This window comes from Centroberyx affinis, unplaced genomic scaffold, assembly GCF_046629955.1.
Source record: "Centroberyx affinis isolate AG114_WGS23_722 - 3 ecotype Tasmania unplaced genomic scaffold, CSIRO-AGI_Caff_v1 ptg006402l_1, whole genome shotgun sequence".
NCBI lineage: Eukaryota > Metazoa > Chordata > Actinopteri > Beryciformes > Berycidae > Centroberyx > Centroberyx affinis.
Genome location: NW_027283250.1, coordinates 43404 through 60125, shown reverse-complemented (window position 1 = coordinate 60125; position 16722 = coordinate 43404). Strand labels below are relative to the sequence as shown.

Below are 16722 nucleotides of genomic sequence, written 5' to 3'. Positions count from 1 at the left end.
GACAAAAAAAACTCTTCTGAAGCAGAGCGATGGTGGGTCTCTCTGTGGCGAGCCCCTCTTCTCCTCTTCTCTTCCCTATACACCTTTATTTCTCTCCCTCCTTCATGTCACATCTTCCTCTTTTTCCTGTTGCCTCTTTTCCCATCCCTTTCCCCCTCCATTTTATTTTCTTCTCATCCCCCTCTCACTGCATATTTTTCTCTTCTCCTCTCTCTTCCCTCTTTTCTGTAGAAATTCTGTTCATTTGTCTTTTTCCATCCTTTCCATTCTCCCCTCCATCTTAGGAGTTCAGCTCACACAGAGCCCACTATCTGTCTCTGTCTTTCCTGTTTCTATATTCAGACACTGTGGGACAGTTTTACAGACACTTATTAACTCTAATTCCTGACTAAGGATGAAAATTTTGCTAACCCACAACAATGGCCAATCCATAGCCTTTCCATCTTTGACATCTTTGAGGTACAGACCTGCACTTTAAAAACATACTCAAGACCAGACATGAACTATGTTTGACAATAGATTACAAAAAGAACCTGAGCTTGTAAATTATATTGAAATATAATCAACAATTCAGAGTCAAAAGCAAGCTAAATCCATGCCTGGAAAAACTACCACTAAGAATTCCTATCTTTTACTTTCACTTGATGTTGCTGTTCTCCACTGTCTCCATTTTGCAGCGGCTGTTTTAATTCACTACTTGAAACCACTCTGTTTAACTCAGTTGGGGACACAAAATGGCGCAATTGGAAGCAACCTCTGTCCTCTGTATTTAAAAGCCATACTTGGGTTAGTTGTGAGGGCTAATTAGTGGTTTTGAAGTGAGATGATCAGAGACTGTTCACTATATGGCTAACTGTTCCAAAGCCATTGACAGACTTAAGCTTTGCCTTTAGGGGTGAGATTACAAACTACACTATTGCACCTTATATTATAGTGTATGCTGTTTTGCTACTGTTCTGTGTGTGTGTGCGTGTGTGCGTGTGTGTGTGTGCGTGTGCGTGTGTGCTCATAGTGAGATGTTTGGTCGTATTGTATTTGGTCGTAGGTCACATTGCCTGTGTATCACGGCCTGCCAGGTGAGCGAGTGAAAAGAAACCTAATCTATGCAAGCTGAAGGAGGTTCGGCCTCACAGGAGTTACTGTGACTAATCTGCCTAGTCTGATGGATACTGACACATACTCACATCTAGGAGCTAACTGAAAAATGCTATAGTACGTCTAGGATTTCCTCAATGTATTGCCATGAAATTAATTTTAATGATGGATTCTAATGCAAACAGAAACAAACAACAGCTACTTTTTTAGTTACCACGGGGTAAACATTACCCGCTTTGATGTTTTTTCTGCTTTCATTTTGTTTAATTTGGGAGTTATCACAAATTTCCATTCTATTACACATCAGAAACAGCAAGGAGGTGAATGCAGCACACAGAGAATTCATAGCACCAGTGGCAGATAGCACAACAGATTTGACGAGGACGTATTTATAGAAAATCCTATATATTACCTTTAAGCCCATATACTGTATAAGACAGTGTAACTTTTTTTGAAGATGTGCCTAATATATTTTCTGAATCTGAATTTAAATGAAATATTAAAGATTGGTTTGAGATGATAACCATGTGTTTTATTATTGCTGTTGAAAATGAAATGTCAGTGTCCACCTCCAACTGGGTGTTTTGCTATTATGCGTGTGTGTGTGTGTGTGTGTGTGTGTGTGTTGCATTCAGTGTGTATATTGTCAACACAATACATACGATTAAGATGAAGAGATGATATTTGTGCCCAAGACACTACCGAGGGTGTGTGTGCTTGTGTGCATGTGTACCTATTGTATGTGTACAACCACCTGGTCAAGTATTTTAGTAATCTTTACTTGGCTAGTGGTTTCATTAAAATGATTTAGTTTCCCCCATAGTTTCCAGTTTTTTTCCAATGAATTCAGATATTGCTACTTGGCAACTAACTTCAGTTCCATCAAATAACAGCTGGATTTAAAAACTTAAGACCCAAAGCGTTGCTTCAAGAAAAAAACGGGAACTTTTTCTTACCTTCACTGATTTGGTTTCGTTGTGGGGCCTTGATTGTTTCAGTGGCACAACTCTTTGAAAGCCAGAAAAACTAAGCTTTATAAACTCTGATCACATGTAGAGAGGGTGAGAGAGAAAGAATCCCCCTTCCTGTTTTGGTACAAACAGATTTGGTTGCTAAGTCTTAGAGCGGGTTTAGTCTCTGCCCAGATAGCAGCAAGGAGAAGACAACAGCGCACAAGGAGAAAGAGACAAACGAGACAGGAGAGTTCAGGTAGACTACGAAGGAACGAGACAGAAGGACAGCCAACAAAAACACCAAGAGAGACAGAAATCAAAGAGAAAAGAAAGACTGGAAAGAGAAGACAAACAGAAGGAGAATCAGAAGAGACAGACAGTCCTAGACGATGACTTTACAGAACCAGGGCAGATTTAATTTTCTAAACCTGTGGGACGAGAGAGACGAGGAGGGAGAGGACAGGGAAGGGTCAGAGAGAGAGCAACAGTATGCTAGTATGGGACTCCCACAGTGTCCAAATGGGCGCTCTGCACCAGGTAAGTGTGTGTGTTTGAGTGTATATGTGTGTGTGCCTGCATACTGATCTAGAGGTAGGAACCAATGTTTTCATACACACTGACAGAGATAAACATATAAGTTTAAGCAGCAAGGTCCTGTAACTTAAGCAATTGGTTGGTTTTGGTGTGTGTGTGTGTGTATATTAGCAAAATATTCACAGTCTCCTCTTCCCTTCTCACCCTTCTGCCCCCCACCTCTTGTTTATGTTTTTCTCTCATGTACATTAATCCTCCAGCAGGGGGCAGGCAGTGAGGTGTTCAGGTGTTGCTGTGGTTTAAAGCAGTGGGTTGGGGTTTTGTTGAAATGACACCATTGGTTGGGCTTGAGTTTGTTATTAAGAAAAGTAACGAGTAACGACTACAATCTCTCTCCTCTTCCTCCTCCTCCAGGGTGTGCAGACCTGACCAGCCTGGACTCACTGAGCCCCCAGGAGAGGAAACGACAGGGTTACATCCATGAGCTGATCCAGACCGAGGAGAGATACGTGGAAGACCTGCAGATAGTCCTGGAGGTAGCACTACACACTGTATATGCTGCAAACTAACACACACATAGAAAGTACTTTCTGGAAACCAACACACACGGTAAATACTGTTTATTTTATGAGAAACGCGTTCAGTTCGTTTGATTTCTCTTTTTATGGTCTTGATCACATCCCTGATGATGTGTGTGTATCTGCCTGTCGATCTGTATTCATGCGTGTGTGTGTGTGTCTCTGTCTGTCTAGGTTTTCCATAAGCCCATGTTAGAGTCGGGTCGACTGACTGAAGCAGAAATGGCCATGATCTTTGTCAACTGGAAAGAACTGATCGCCTGCAACACCAAACTACTCAAGTAAATATCAGACAGATCTAATATTATCTAGAAGGAGTTTATCACCCTCATGTGTGGATGGAGGGAAGGAGAGATGAGTGGCTGGCCATCAGTTTGTATGGATTATAATGTGTCCGACAGCCTGAGAGAGTGCTAATACACTATACAAGTGCAGCTGATGGTGGAAATGCCTGTGTGTGTGTGTGTGTGTGTGTGTGTGTGTGTGTGTGTGTGTGTGTGTGTGTGTGTGTGTGTGTGTGTGTGTGTGTGTGTGTGTGTGTGTGCAGGGCGCTGCGTGTGCGTAAGAAGACCGGCGGGGAGAACATGCCAGTGCAGGTGATCGGAGACATCCTGGCCTCAGAGCTGGCCCACATGCAGCCCTACATCCGCTTCTGCTCCTGCCAGATCAACGGAGCTGCCTTGCTCCAGACTCGCACCGACAACCAGCCGGAGTTCAAGGACTTCCTCAAGGTAGGAGGGAGGGAAGGAGGGAGGAGAGGAAGGAGGAGTGAGGGGCCCGCAGGTATCCAAAGGAGTGACAGAGGAAGCGTGGGATGAAAGATGTGGTGAAAGACAGCAGGAGGTGGAGGAAGAAAGGGGCTGTGTGTGTGTGTGTGTGTGTCAGGGTATTTGCAGGTCTTTAAAAAGATGGAAAAAGTTTTAAATTATCTAAATTTAAGGCCTAAAAAATATTAAAATGTCTTACAGTAATTAGAGGTGTTAAATATTTCAGCATACAATGACAGGTGTCTTTGTGCTGCATGTCCACTCTTAGATTAATACAGAACAGGGTTAGTAGTACAATATGCAAAACATGGTTTTTCAGCGTATGTGCTTTACTAAATACAATTTGACTTCATGTCCCTGAACAATTACGAAGCATTAAAAAGGTCTTACAATTGCCTTTCTGAAATGCATGTGTCCTGTATGTGAAGGGGAGATATGGATTTTAAATGCGTGTTTGTTGATGTTGTCTCTTTATTCCCATCAGAAAATTGCCACAGACTACAGGTGTAAAGGCATGCCGCTGTCCAGCTTCCTGCTGAAACCCATGCAGAGGATCACTCGCTACCCGCTGCACATCAAAAATGTAGGCACACGTGTTCATGAGCGTGTCTGCGTTTGAAATCCTCATTAGCTTAACAGAATCCTGACCCCTGACATTAGAAAACAGAATGTTTTACCTTTTTTTCTCTGCTTTGTGAGTAAAATGAACCTGTCTGTGTATTTACCTCTGTGTGTGTGTGTGTGTGTGTGTGTGTGTGTGTGTGTGTGTGTGTGTGTGTGTGTGTGTGTGTCTAGATCCTGGAGTGTACTGCAGAGGGCCATGTTGACCGCGGTCCTCTGAAGGAGGGTCTGGAGAGAGCTGAGGAACTCTGTCAGCAGGTTCGTTGAGTCATTGGTTCATTTATTCACTTGCTCACTTCTTTCATTTAATTGTCAGGTTATTTTTCTGTGTAGCTATCAATCTGCCAAGCCGTTACTCAAAGCTTTTATTATCCATAGAATTGGTGCTTAAGATCTTATATTTCAATTGTTGACCAGGTGAACGAGGGAGTGAGAGAGAAGGAGAACTCCGACAGACTGGAGTGGATTCAGAGCCATGTGCAGTGTGAGGGAGTCACAGAGGTATGACGCCTACCAGTGAACTTACAATTCAGTCAGTACAGAATGGAAATATTATCTGTAGTAAGAAAAGAGCATTAAATTCTCATTGTACTTACTTCAAAAGGACATATGAACATTTTTGAGAAAAGGTTTTAAAATGTTTTAATTTTGAGGAAAATGCACATGCTGATTGGAAGTGAACTGACTTTGACGCCCAGGCATACACACACACACACAGACACACACACCATCACACAGAAAGGGTGGGATGTACGGAAATGTAGTCCTCTTCATGTAGCTTATATAATAATTGTAATGATAATGCTGCTCACATTTTACATGTTTGAACATACTCTCATGTTAAGTGTGTGGCAAATCAAACTGGCAAATCAAATTACAAACTTGAAACACACACTATCATAATGTATGCAAGTGTGTCTTTTAGTTTTATCTATCAATCCTAGACAGACAGACAGACAGACAGACAGACAGACAGACAGACAGACAGACAGACAGACACCCTCTAACGTCTCACTCCTTCAACAGAACCTGGTCTTTAACTCTCTTACCAACTGTCTGGGCCCCAGGAAACTGCTCCACAGCGGCAAGGTGAGTAATGTTTCTCAAACTATGGCTGTGGAAACCTAACTGAGCCAAGGACCGCTTTCTGGTGGGTCCTCAGATGATTACTAAAGTAGTAATATATTTAATTTCATGAAAATCCAGGGTTTTAATTATTTTAATTGCATTTTATTTTAATTTATCTTAAAGGGGCATTAATTAATTAATCTAATGACTTTTATCAATCTCTATTGGTGATCAAGGAAGTGCAACAACACGGACAGTTCTCTGGCACAGCTTACAGCGGCCCGTAACTGACACAAATAATAACGACATTTTCACTACAGAGATAAGTAAGCTAGCTAATTAAGTACGGGCCAGAAAGTCGTTTCTGAAAGCCAGAAATTTTAGCAGCTGGCAAAGTAATCACTGGTATTGATCAACAAGCCCATAAAACCCTACAGATATATTATGGTCATTTTGTGCTATGGGGCAGTTTAAATGGTACTTATTACACCCATAATTATTTCTGTATGTAGTTGGCAGAATTGATAATAACTGATATTATATTTTCTCCTTTGTGTCTTTCCAGATGTACAAGGCCAAGAGCAACAAGGAACTATGGGCTTTCCTCTTTAATGACTTCCTGCTTTTGACGCACGCTTCTAAACAGTTCAGCTCCTCTGGGCCTGATAAACTGTTCAGCAACAAGAACAACATACAGCTCAAGATGTACAAGCCGGTGAGACACACACACTGAATTCTGAGCACTTCAATACACAGAAATCATGTAATGCGATGTCAGTAAATTGTGCACAACGCACTCATGTTTACCAACTGGCGGTCTGTGATTGCTTTGCACCAAAGGGATGAGAGAGGCAAAAGAGCTAACATTTTTGACAAAGAGTATAAATGTCTTCCTTTAAGGTAACCTGATACTTTGTGTCTTTATTTTTATTTTAAAGATGCTCATAAATGCATTTTCCACTTTAATTGGTCACTTTCTGTGTGTGGAAAAGAGCTCACATGGCTGTCCATACCCAGTTTAAGCTGATAAAATGGGTGTATTTTTGCATATAAATCCATCATTTTGCATAATCCAACTTTAAATCTATTGTCGAATTTCACATTCTTCTGTTTTGTGTTGATTTTTTTAATGCAGTTTTTGTGTACCCCTCCTCTCCTCTAGCCCGTGTTTCTAAATGAAGTCCTGGTGAAGCTGCCAGATCCTTCCAGTGACGAGCCGGTCTTCCACATCTCACACATCGATAGAGTCTATATACTCAAGACTGAGAACATCAATGAGCGGTAAATGCCACACACACACACACACACACACTTGCTGTATGCTACACATTTCAGTGTATACCATGGGCTGAATGTGTGTGTGTGTGTGTGTGTTTGCAGGACAGCGTGGGTTCAGAAGATCAAGGCTGCATCTGAAGACTTCATTGAGACAGAAAAGAAGAAAAGGGAAAAGGCCTATCAGGGTTTGTCTCAACACTCACACAGCCACACACACACATTAAGTGACTTCCTAATATACATATGACGTCATCATATCACTGGTTTAATTCTTCTGTATGTGTGTGTGTGTGTGTGTGTGTGTGTGTTTCTGTGCGTGTTTGCAGCTCGCTCTAGTAAGGCTAGTGGAATCGGCAGGTTGCTTGTCACCATCTTGGAGGCTACTGAGCTCAAGGCGTGCAAACACAATGGTGAGCATGGATATTTAAACTCATGTTGAATGACAACAGTGAGAGTACATGGTATGTGACTTGGCCCGCTGAACCCGTGGGACGTCCCAAGTCACATACCATGTACTCTCATTGTTGTGGTCCAAATGTGCTGATTGCTATATGCGTTGCTGCATTGCAACCCAGTAAATCAAAAGCCAGGTTTATCATTCCTTTTAGCAGCAGTTCACTTTCAGTCAGAAGCCATTTCTGTCTTTCTGTGGTACAACTATACTTTTTTCCCATATAGATTAGAGAGGATGCTTTAACTCTGCTCATTAGTTAATACTCATCAGTTCAGTCTTTTAATTTATTATTTATTATTGACTCATTTTTAATGTAGTCTCTTGTTTTGACAAAGTCTGAACTCAACTCACAACCTCTGCAAAGCGCTTTGTCAACTCTGTAAACTCTCTCCCCTCCTGTTTCTTCACTTCCCTCCTGCTCTCCTCTCCTCTTCCTTTCCTCCCCTCTCTCCCTTCCTGTCTTCATCTCCCCTCGTTTCCTCTCGCCCCTCATCTCTCTTGCCACTCTCCTGTCTCCCTCCCTTCCCCTCCTCTAGGTAAAAGTAACCCGTACTGCGAAGTGACCATGGGAGCTCAGATCTACACGTCCAGAACGCTCAACGACACCCTGAACCCCAAATGGAACTTCAACTGTCAGTTCCACATCAAGGACCTCTACCAGGACGTCCTGTGCATCACCATCTTTGAAAGGGATCAGTTTTCACCCGATGGTCAGTTGCTGCACATGCTTTAATCTTCCCCTCTCCTCTTGTCTCGTCTCTTGTCGCATCTCTGTTTTCGTGCTCTAACCTTACTCTCTTCTCTCTTTTCTTCTCCTCCCCTAATTTTTGTCCTACCTCTCCTTTTCCTTTTTGCCTCACATTCTTACTCTACCACCCCATCTCCATCAAGCTCATGTCCCCTCATTAACTCCCATTGGATTCTCACCTTTTCATCAGTAGGTCATACATGTATATGAGAGAGCTGTCACAGTTAGGGAAGATCAATATATGTGTATTTGTGTATATACTTTCTGAAATGCATTTCTTCCCAACTATTATATGATCCAAAATCATTTTTAAGTCCAAATTACTTTCAGGAATGGTATTTGTCACCAGGCACTGACTTTTCCCCCCTGTCTCCTTTCTCCCTCCGTTCCTCCACACACTTCCCCTCCTCTCTCTCTCTCCTCCCTTACCTCAGACTTCCTGGGTCGCACAGAGGTTCCCGTGGCAACCATAAAGAAAGAGTTGGAGAACAAGGGGGCGGCGACGCGTCGTCTTCTGCTCCATGAGGTTCCAACGGGGGAGGTGTGGGTCCGCCTGGACCTGCAGCTCTTCAACAACAAATAGCCATACAGGACAAACCCAAATAAGAACCGCCTCTTCTAACAAGACATCCAAACAAGGATAGCCTCCTCCTACAACACAACCAAATAAAGACAGCTTCTTTCTTCTTCTTTCCTCCCAAGAAGACGCTCATATCGGGACGGCTTCCTCAAACGAGACGCACTCCTCAGCTGTACGCTTTACTCTTATCAAGCCTTAATATCAAGCAGCACTGATGACACTTCTTCTGATGTCATCTGAACAATAAGAATTTGAGTTAGATGGGAAGGGAAGCGTGATTGGTGAGGCAGCTGGCCCTTAGTGCCGATCCAGCACCAGCGTAATCTTTACACAGGCTTAGACAGGCGGGACTAGAGCCTGGCTTCTTAAATAGTGGGGACACACAGTGCATCATGGGCCTGATGGTGTGTCCCTGCATGAAACAAGTCTGGGTCCTGGACTGTAGAGTTTAATAAACCAGAGTAGGGTAAAACTGGACGAATGATCACAGTACTAGTAATAGATGTAACTACAAATATAGCAATACAGTTCTAGAGGCTCTCTGCTCTCCTCTAGACTCATACAGCTCTATATCTTAAACAGTTACAACATAGAGAGCAGTCAGTTTTTAAACATTCAGTGATTTCAGTGCTGTAACTCTTTCAAATATAGGGCTCTGGACACACTCTTTGCCAAGTCTGCTCAACCAAGGCCATTTGATGATTCGATGTTGAAGCTGTGCTGATTTAAGCATAATCTTAACTATCAATACATATGTTGGAAGACTGTTTTTCCCCAGAGAAAGTCATGATTGATGGCTTTTGAGAGACAGTTTTTGGGGGAAGGTGGTTTGTAGAAGAACCATTGATTGAAAGAGTTTGGACAGTTTCCAGCAGCAGCATGCTAGCTCTGCTGTCCGGCTCCACGGCCGTTGCTGAGCTGCTGATCTGATCTTTAGATTGTCAGATTCTTAGATTGTCTTACCATGCTGACGTTTTGGACATTACCAAATATTGCAGTCAACATTTCTTAGCTCCAGATGAGGGACAGTATCATGGCACCTATAGGACGACCTGGACCAACTCTCTCTATCAGTGGTTCTGGTTTGGAGCCACATGAGTCAGTTTACTACTGTTTGATAGAAGATCTCAGGATAAGTCTGGGTTGAAGTCTATGTCACTGTAATAATATTGAACACTTATTTTGTTTGTCTTCTGGCATCTCCTGGTGTGTGTGTGTGTGTGTGTGTGTCTCTGTGGAGTGTAAGGATACTTGAGATGCATGCACATAGAAAACAAACAGGATACCTTCAGCTGAGGGCTCTTGAGATGCTGCAGTTTTTGGAGTTATAAAGCCTGGCCTTAATGCAAATAGCCTGGCCTTTTCAAATATGCCAGTGTCTAATATGATTTGAATTAATTGGGATGATGCTAAGGAATGGGATGATGCTAATTTTTGCTTTTTCTTTAGTGTGCAAAACCAGGCAGGGCCAAGTAATCACACAAAGTATCAGTGTAAGATATTTCTTTTAGGTTAAAGTATGACATAAATATGAAAAGATGTGTCGATGAACCTTTACTACTCCACTTTTAACTCTTCTCTCCCTTATAGAGACAGCTGAGTCAGCTGTTTCTGCCTTACTGTTCTGTGTACAGGGCTATGAGACCGGTCAACATTCTGAGGCAACGCAGACAGGCGGCTTTGTCAACAAAGGCAAAACAATATTTATTCATTATGTTTATTCTTCCCACCATCTCATCCACATCTGTTTAGCATCATTTGCCAATCTTCAACCCCCACTGACAGCAATATTGTCCATCTCTGTTGCCTCAGAAAGTTGCCCATTATAATCAACTTATCACCTGCCATGTAAAATTGACAAGGATATAGTATGTAAAAGCTCTTTATTTATGTTGTAGGTTGACATCTTGGTGTCTTCTGCCTTGTTTCTGCCTTCTTCTGTCTGTTCTCTGCCTTTTGCGTCCGGTCTCCTGTCTAACCCTGAGCGCCACCCAACGGTCTGGATATTAATGTCCAGTGGCGAGGAAAAAAGTGTTCTATTTATTTCTTAATTTATGTGTGTGTGACCATCCAAAGGTTTGAAACGGCTCTGCTGTGTCATCTTGGATAATCGGTTGGTGTTGACTGGGTTTGAGTTTGTTTTGAGTGTGTAATGTCAAATTTAATTTGTTCTTCCAACACATGTTGGTACTGTTTTGAAAGGCAATACAGTATCTTAGATGATTCTCTGATTTCGATTGAGTTTTACTGTAAGTAGACTAGGCCTCTAGTCCATTTGTTATGCCTGCTGTCTTCTGCCCTTTTATTCTTTTCATCTGTCTTATCCAATCAGCAAAATTCCTCTGTTTTTATTCGTTTAAAGGTTGGACCTGTCTTGTATAAACTTTTATGTTTTTGTTTTGTTTTTTCAATTTGAATATGTGGCCGCTGTGGGAAGAAACTGTGGACTGCCTTACTCATACCTGTGGGGGTTTTTAAGTTTGTGATTTGTTTTGTTTTACCTTTACTCTCCACAGCCATCTGCATTGACTACTGTGCTAACTGAGTTTAGGGCCGACCTAACCCAAACTGCCTGTTCATAGCAAATCAGCATGGAGACTACCTAACCTGCTGTGTGTACTCACTCTACATGGCACTCTCTCAATCAGGGTTTCTTAAGTCAAATTAAAGATATTAAACTGACCAACCTTTGAGTGTTTACTGACATATTAGCATTAGCATTAAAGTGATAAACTTTCAGTACACCACCTCCTACAGCAGTGCATGGCCCTGAATTTCAGCTTCAAAATAAAGAATCATTTAACAACCATTTTGTAAACCTACAGTATGTATTTGTAAACAAGTGAGTTAGGCTCTTATGGATCTCATGGCCATAGCAGCCGATAATCCCTCACACAACACTTGAGATGGTGATAAGTGTAATTTTTTATATTGCTTCTTGAAATACCGCGCTACTACGTTCGTTACTGCTCTCTAAAGCTATCAATAATAACAGAAAAATCAGACTTCACTGATATTATCAGGTATGGCATTTCTTATGGAGTGAGGATGCATAGTTATCATGATAATCATTTGGAGACGAAAATTCACGGAAATTCAGTGGTATTTGTGTGGGAGGAGGGCAAGTTAATTTTGGGAAGTTACATTAAACATGTGCAACGTTAAAAAAAAACATTTTCATTATTTAAACACATTTCAAAAGAGATCATCATTATAAAACCGGATCCAGTTTATCTAAGGAAACTATTTAGAAACATGTAAAACATATTTACTTGATGATGGTTTTGTAGTTGTTCCTGATGGTCTGCAGCCATAGGGGCGATGCAGTGAAGTTCAGTGTGGAGTTGTCAGTGCGCACCAATAGACCTCATTAAGTCCTTCTTCACCCTCCACTGGCTCTTGGCTGCACAGGAGCAACAGTCATTATGTAACCACACTGACTGGCTCTACAAGGCCCTGACAGCAACACACACACACACGTGTAACAGAGCTGACAAGTCTGAACTCAACCCTCTGTAGTGGTAATAGATTTATGTAATGGGAATATAGTGGGGGAAAAAAGATGTGGTGAATACCTGTTGGATTTCTCATAAACGTCTGAGGGGAGCAAAGGTGTTCTGAAATTAAATTTAAGACATAAACATAATTTTACACAACTTGAAATTGTGTGATAATGGTTGCAGATGATATTCACTTATACTGATGTGATGGAAATTCTGAAAATAAAGTCTATAAAACAAGTGTCTTAGTCACCTGTTTCCAATTTTCCAGTACACTAATATTCAAATAACAGTCTGTAATCTGGAATATAGTGACTGTTACTTCACATTTTATCAATTTTGGAGGCCAAGAAATTCAAAATAACTTTTTTTTGAGTAACCCAATGGGTTACATTTCAGATAAAATTTTTGGCAGGTAAGAATAATATGTAAAAGATTGCCTTTTGAGAGCAACTGTCTCAACCCTGGTAGTTAAGAATTATTTATTTATTTAACCATTATATTGCCAGGTAGGTCACTTAAGAGCAAAATGTGAATACACTGCTGAGAAAGTGTATAAAGCGACGCTATTCAATAGTTTATGGCCAGAGCAAGAGACAGGTAACATTTATATAACTAAATACTGCACCACTCATAGAAATATTATTTACTGTATACTAATACTACTAGCACAACACAGAATATGTCTGTGTGTGTGTGTGTGTGTGTGTGAGAGAGAGAGAGAGAGAGAGAGAGGAAGAGAACATTTTAACTCAGTTGAAATAATAGACTGTGTTTGTGTATGTGTGTGTGTGTGTGTTGCATTCGTTTCATTATGTCCAGTGGAGATTGTGGGGGAACTGGAGCGTTGGAAATTAAAGTCTGGGAAGAGATGAATACCGACGGAGACAGCTTTAAAAAGTCCTCTGCTGCCAGGCACTAAATGTGTGTGTGTATGTGTGTGTGTGTGTCTGTGCTGTGCATATGTATGTAGTCTGTGTGTGTCTATGTAAAGTGTGTGTATGTGACTGTGTATGTATGTATGTATGTATGTATGTATGTATGCAGCTGGTTGTGTGAGTCGTCCCCCTGGGGCGCTGGATAATTTACAGGTTCAAGTAGCAGGAGTCAAACTCTCGGCACGCGAATCCAAACCACTCCTACTAATGATGATGTGACAGGAGTGCCAGATTTTTTTCCAAGGGTTACACGGGTAGATTCTCTTTAAAATTCAGATATTGAAAAAGTTTTGACACGGGAAGGTTGTTATACCCAAAATGTTCAGAAATAATTGCAAATGAATGTCCCATCACTGTCAAATTTATTCCTGTTTTAGATTTGAAATTGATTGATTTGAGAAGGAACTGGTCCTGCTGTGTTTCAGATTGGAATCATGACTCAGAAGATGAACAAAACAGAATTAACATCCACACAGCCAAACGTCCCACAGCACTGGGACAGTGAGAAGTGTTTTGGCTGGTGACGTTGTTTTAACATGAAGAACAACAAAAAGCCCACCATCAAAAAGAAACAGCATTTTGTTTTGCCTCATATTCATCTTTCATTTTCATTGATGTTAAATTCATTTTACAGCTAAAATGATCCTTCAGCCCTTGACTGTATGTTTTTCCCTAAGTAATGAAGCGCTCAGTCAGGACTGGTGAACCTGAACACCTCTCCAGGTTGAAGACCTTCAGGTGAAATCCAGAGAGTCAAGGCTCTAACTCTGCAATGTCTTCAAGCAAAACCTATCTTGGATTTCTCCACTGACAGTGAATGGGTGACTGACTGACAAAACTCATAGATCATTCATTTGAGCTTTCACAAACAAAGAAGCTTTATCTCACTATAGTGCAATCACTTATGAGAAGAGAAAACACACAAAACTAAGCAATGTCCTGGCTCTCTTATTTATGGCTTTTTTGGGAGACTTGTTCATGTAAACAAAGTATCCTGTCCAGTATCAGTGGAATAACTTACATCAATTTTGCACAATGGTATCTATAAAATAACACATAGGCTACTGTATGGTTCTCATGAAATGTGCATTTCATGACTAATAAAACAAATTTATGAAGGAATTTTATTTACAAATCTACTACTTTTTACTTACTTTTTTTTTACTTTGACTGTGTTTGCATTTTGTTTTGTGTTTGTGTTTTTATTGACATCGATTTCCTCGGATTTTGTGTTTTGTATCTGCTTTCATTTTATTTAACATTCTGTGCACACTGCTTTCTTGTCAAAAATCTCCATAGGATTTCCACCTTTAAATAAAGGTAAGAGGATACAGACAGAGGAAGAGAGAAAAGCAAGGCAGAAACAGAGAGAGAGGGAGAGAGAGAGAAAGAGAGAGTTGTGCAGAGGCAAAGGGAGAAAAAGCAGAGAGAGTAGTATGGAGACAAAGGGAGAAAGAGAGAAAGAAGAGAAAAGTCTAGAGGTAGAGGAAGCGAGGGAGAGAGAGGACAGAAAAAAAGTATAGCGGGAATGAGAGATAAAGAGTAATGAAGCGGCAGAGAGAGAGACTGAGATAGGGAAAGAAAGAAACAGGTAGAGAGACGGAGCAAGAGAGTGAAGTAAAAGAAAAGTATGAGAGGGAAAAGTGCCGTGAGGAAAAGCAGAGACTAGTGAGGGGGAGAGAGGAGAAAGAGGAAAACAAATACATATTGTGTGAGAGAGAAAGAGAGAGAGAGAGAGAGAGAGAGAGAGAGAGAGAGAGAGAGATGTGCATACAGGATGAGTCTGAGAGGCCCTGAGTTCCAGTTGACTCAGTCATGGGAATGATTCGATTATCACCACATGAACAGCTGTCTTATGTAATACACACACACACACAGCTCAAAAAAATAATGAGGGGTCTGTGTCCCGGCCAAAAACCTACACCAAGCAAAACTGGCCTGTAGCAAGACAAAGACAGAGAGAGAGAGAGAGAGAGAGAGAGAGAGAGAGAGAGAGAGAGAGAGAGATGCCACATCAAGGAAACCCCATAAACAGGGTCATCCCATCCTCCTTTCCAACATGTCAAACAGAAACACTTCACATTTTCGCCCAAAAAACTAGACTTAAAATAATCATGTATCACACATACTCCTCCATTTAGCAGTTAGCATGGATGCTATTCAGGATATAAAAAACTAAAAACTAAAATACTTCTCATCGTCACCACCTGCTGATTAAAATTTGACCAAAGAGAACACATAAAGAAGAGAACCATGGCACATTTGTAGTTTGAATGTTCTTGACTGCGCTTGTCAGGGCCTGTTACATTTAAATTGATCAATGAATATTAATCGTTTCCCTCATCTGCTTCATGCATTATTATGATTAGCCTGTTCTGCTGTGATGATTGACTTGGTGTGAGACTAGACCACAGCCCACGCTGACCTGAAGGTTCACCCCTCTGTCATGAATATTTATGAAACACAGGCAGACGAAAGACACTGATTATAATATTGTGCAGACCTAGCGTCCACACCTAGCATGCTAAAGTCAGAAGTCTTGTCCCTTGCCATCTTGGAGATGGCTGGCAACAGCTCCACACACTACACACTTTACACAGTTATGACTGTTAATATTTTGTTAAAATAAACAGGAGGGACAGAAGTGCATGCAGTGTGGCTGGTAAGTTGTACGTGTGTTGTGTATTCTATATGTAGTACAAGGTTTGGGTCTGTCCCAATGATGATGATGATGATGATGATGATCATAATTGTAATTGTGATTGTGATTAATTAAGATGATAATAGTTAGCCTCTTGTTTTTGTATGACCTGTTTTTTATGCACATACCTGTCTGTTTAGTATTCATAACCCATTCATGTTCCTTTTTATTTATCTTTTTATTTTATTTTATTTCATTTATCTCTTTTCCTTCTTTATGCCTTTGTTTGATTGTATGTTTGCATGAAGGAAACTATAATTGAAAAAAAAAAGAGATGATAATAGTTGTAATAATGATGGCTATGGTGATTATTGTGATTGTAATGGTGATTGATGGTGAAAATGGTAACGATGGCTGCGATGATAATGAAGATGATGATTTCACATTAGCAATCATGGGATGAAGAATCATTGGTCTCTTCATTTTCTAATCATATTTGCTTAATCATATGTGTTAAAGGATAAGGCTGGTGTTTTTTAATGCATTGCTTACCGTCAACAAATCCTATGAAAATAACAAAATCAGCAATGATTTTGTTTTGCCAGCAAATCTCGTCCATGTAGCCGGTGCCCAATGAAGCCACGTCCCAGCAGCCATAGAACTCCATTGTATTAAAAAAAACGATTAAAAACATGTCAAAGAGCCATGCCGTTGCTCTGGGCAGCATATCTCATCATCACGATGCACCGGGCCACTCAACAACTTAATAAGATGGCTGTAAACGTGTTTGCGATCTCAGGAAAGAAAATGTCTTTGTGAGCTGTATTTCAAGGTTTTTAGCTTACAATTGGAACCAATTCTGGGTTGACGGCTAAAAACGGTGTGTGGGAAGTCAGAAAGTAACGGCAGAAGAGCAAACGCATTGTTGATTCTGTTATTTTCATAGGATTTGTTGACGGTAAGCAAT

General features: G+C 40.9%; 1 protein-coding gene across 1 annotated transcript in view; it reads left to right on the top strand.

Moving 5' to 3' along the window:
- Nucleotides 1-11504, top strand: part of itsn2b (intersectin 2b) — a 37582-nt gene extending 26078 nt beyond the window's left edge. Inside the window, exons 28-40 of the mRNA XM_071512626.1 lie at nt 2997-3118; nt 3335-3441; nt 3708-3891; nt 4412-4510; nt 4723-4806; nt 4966-5049; nt 5575-5637; nt 6182-6331; nt 6779-6897; nt 6997-7079; nt 7221-7304; nt 7885-8058; nt 8531-11504. Coding sequence (XP_071368727.1) covers nt 2997-3118; nt 3335-3441; nt 3708-3891; nt 4412-4510; nt 4723-4806; nt 4966-5049; nt 5575-5637; nt 6182-6331; nt 6779-6897; nt 6997-7079; nt 7221-7304; nt 7885-8058; nt 8531-8679 — 1502 coding nt within the window. The 3' untranslated portion in view covers nt 8680-11504. The remainder of the gene's footprint in view (nt 1-2996; nt 3119-3334; nt 3442-3707; nt 3892-4411; nt 4511-4722; nt 4807-4965; nt 5050-5574; nt 5638-6181; nt 6332-6778; nt 6898-6996; nt 7080-7220; nt 7305-7884; nt 8059-8530) is intronic.
- The last annotated feature ends 5218 nt before the right edge of the window (nt 11505-16722 follow it).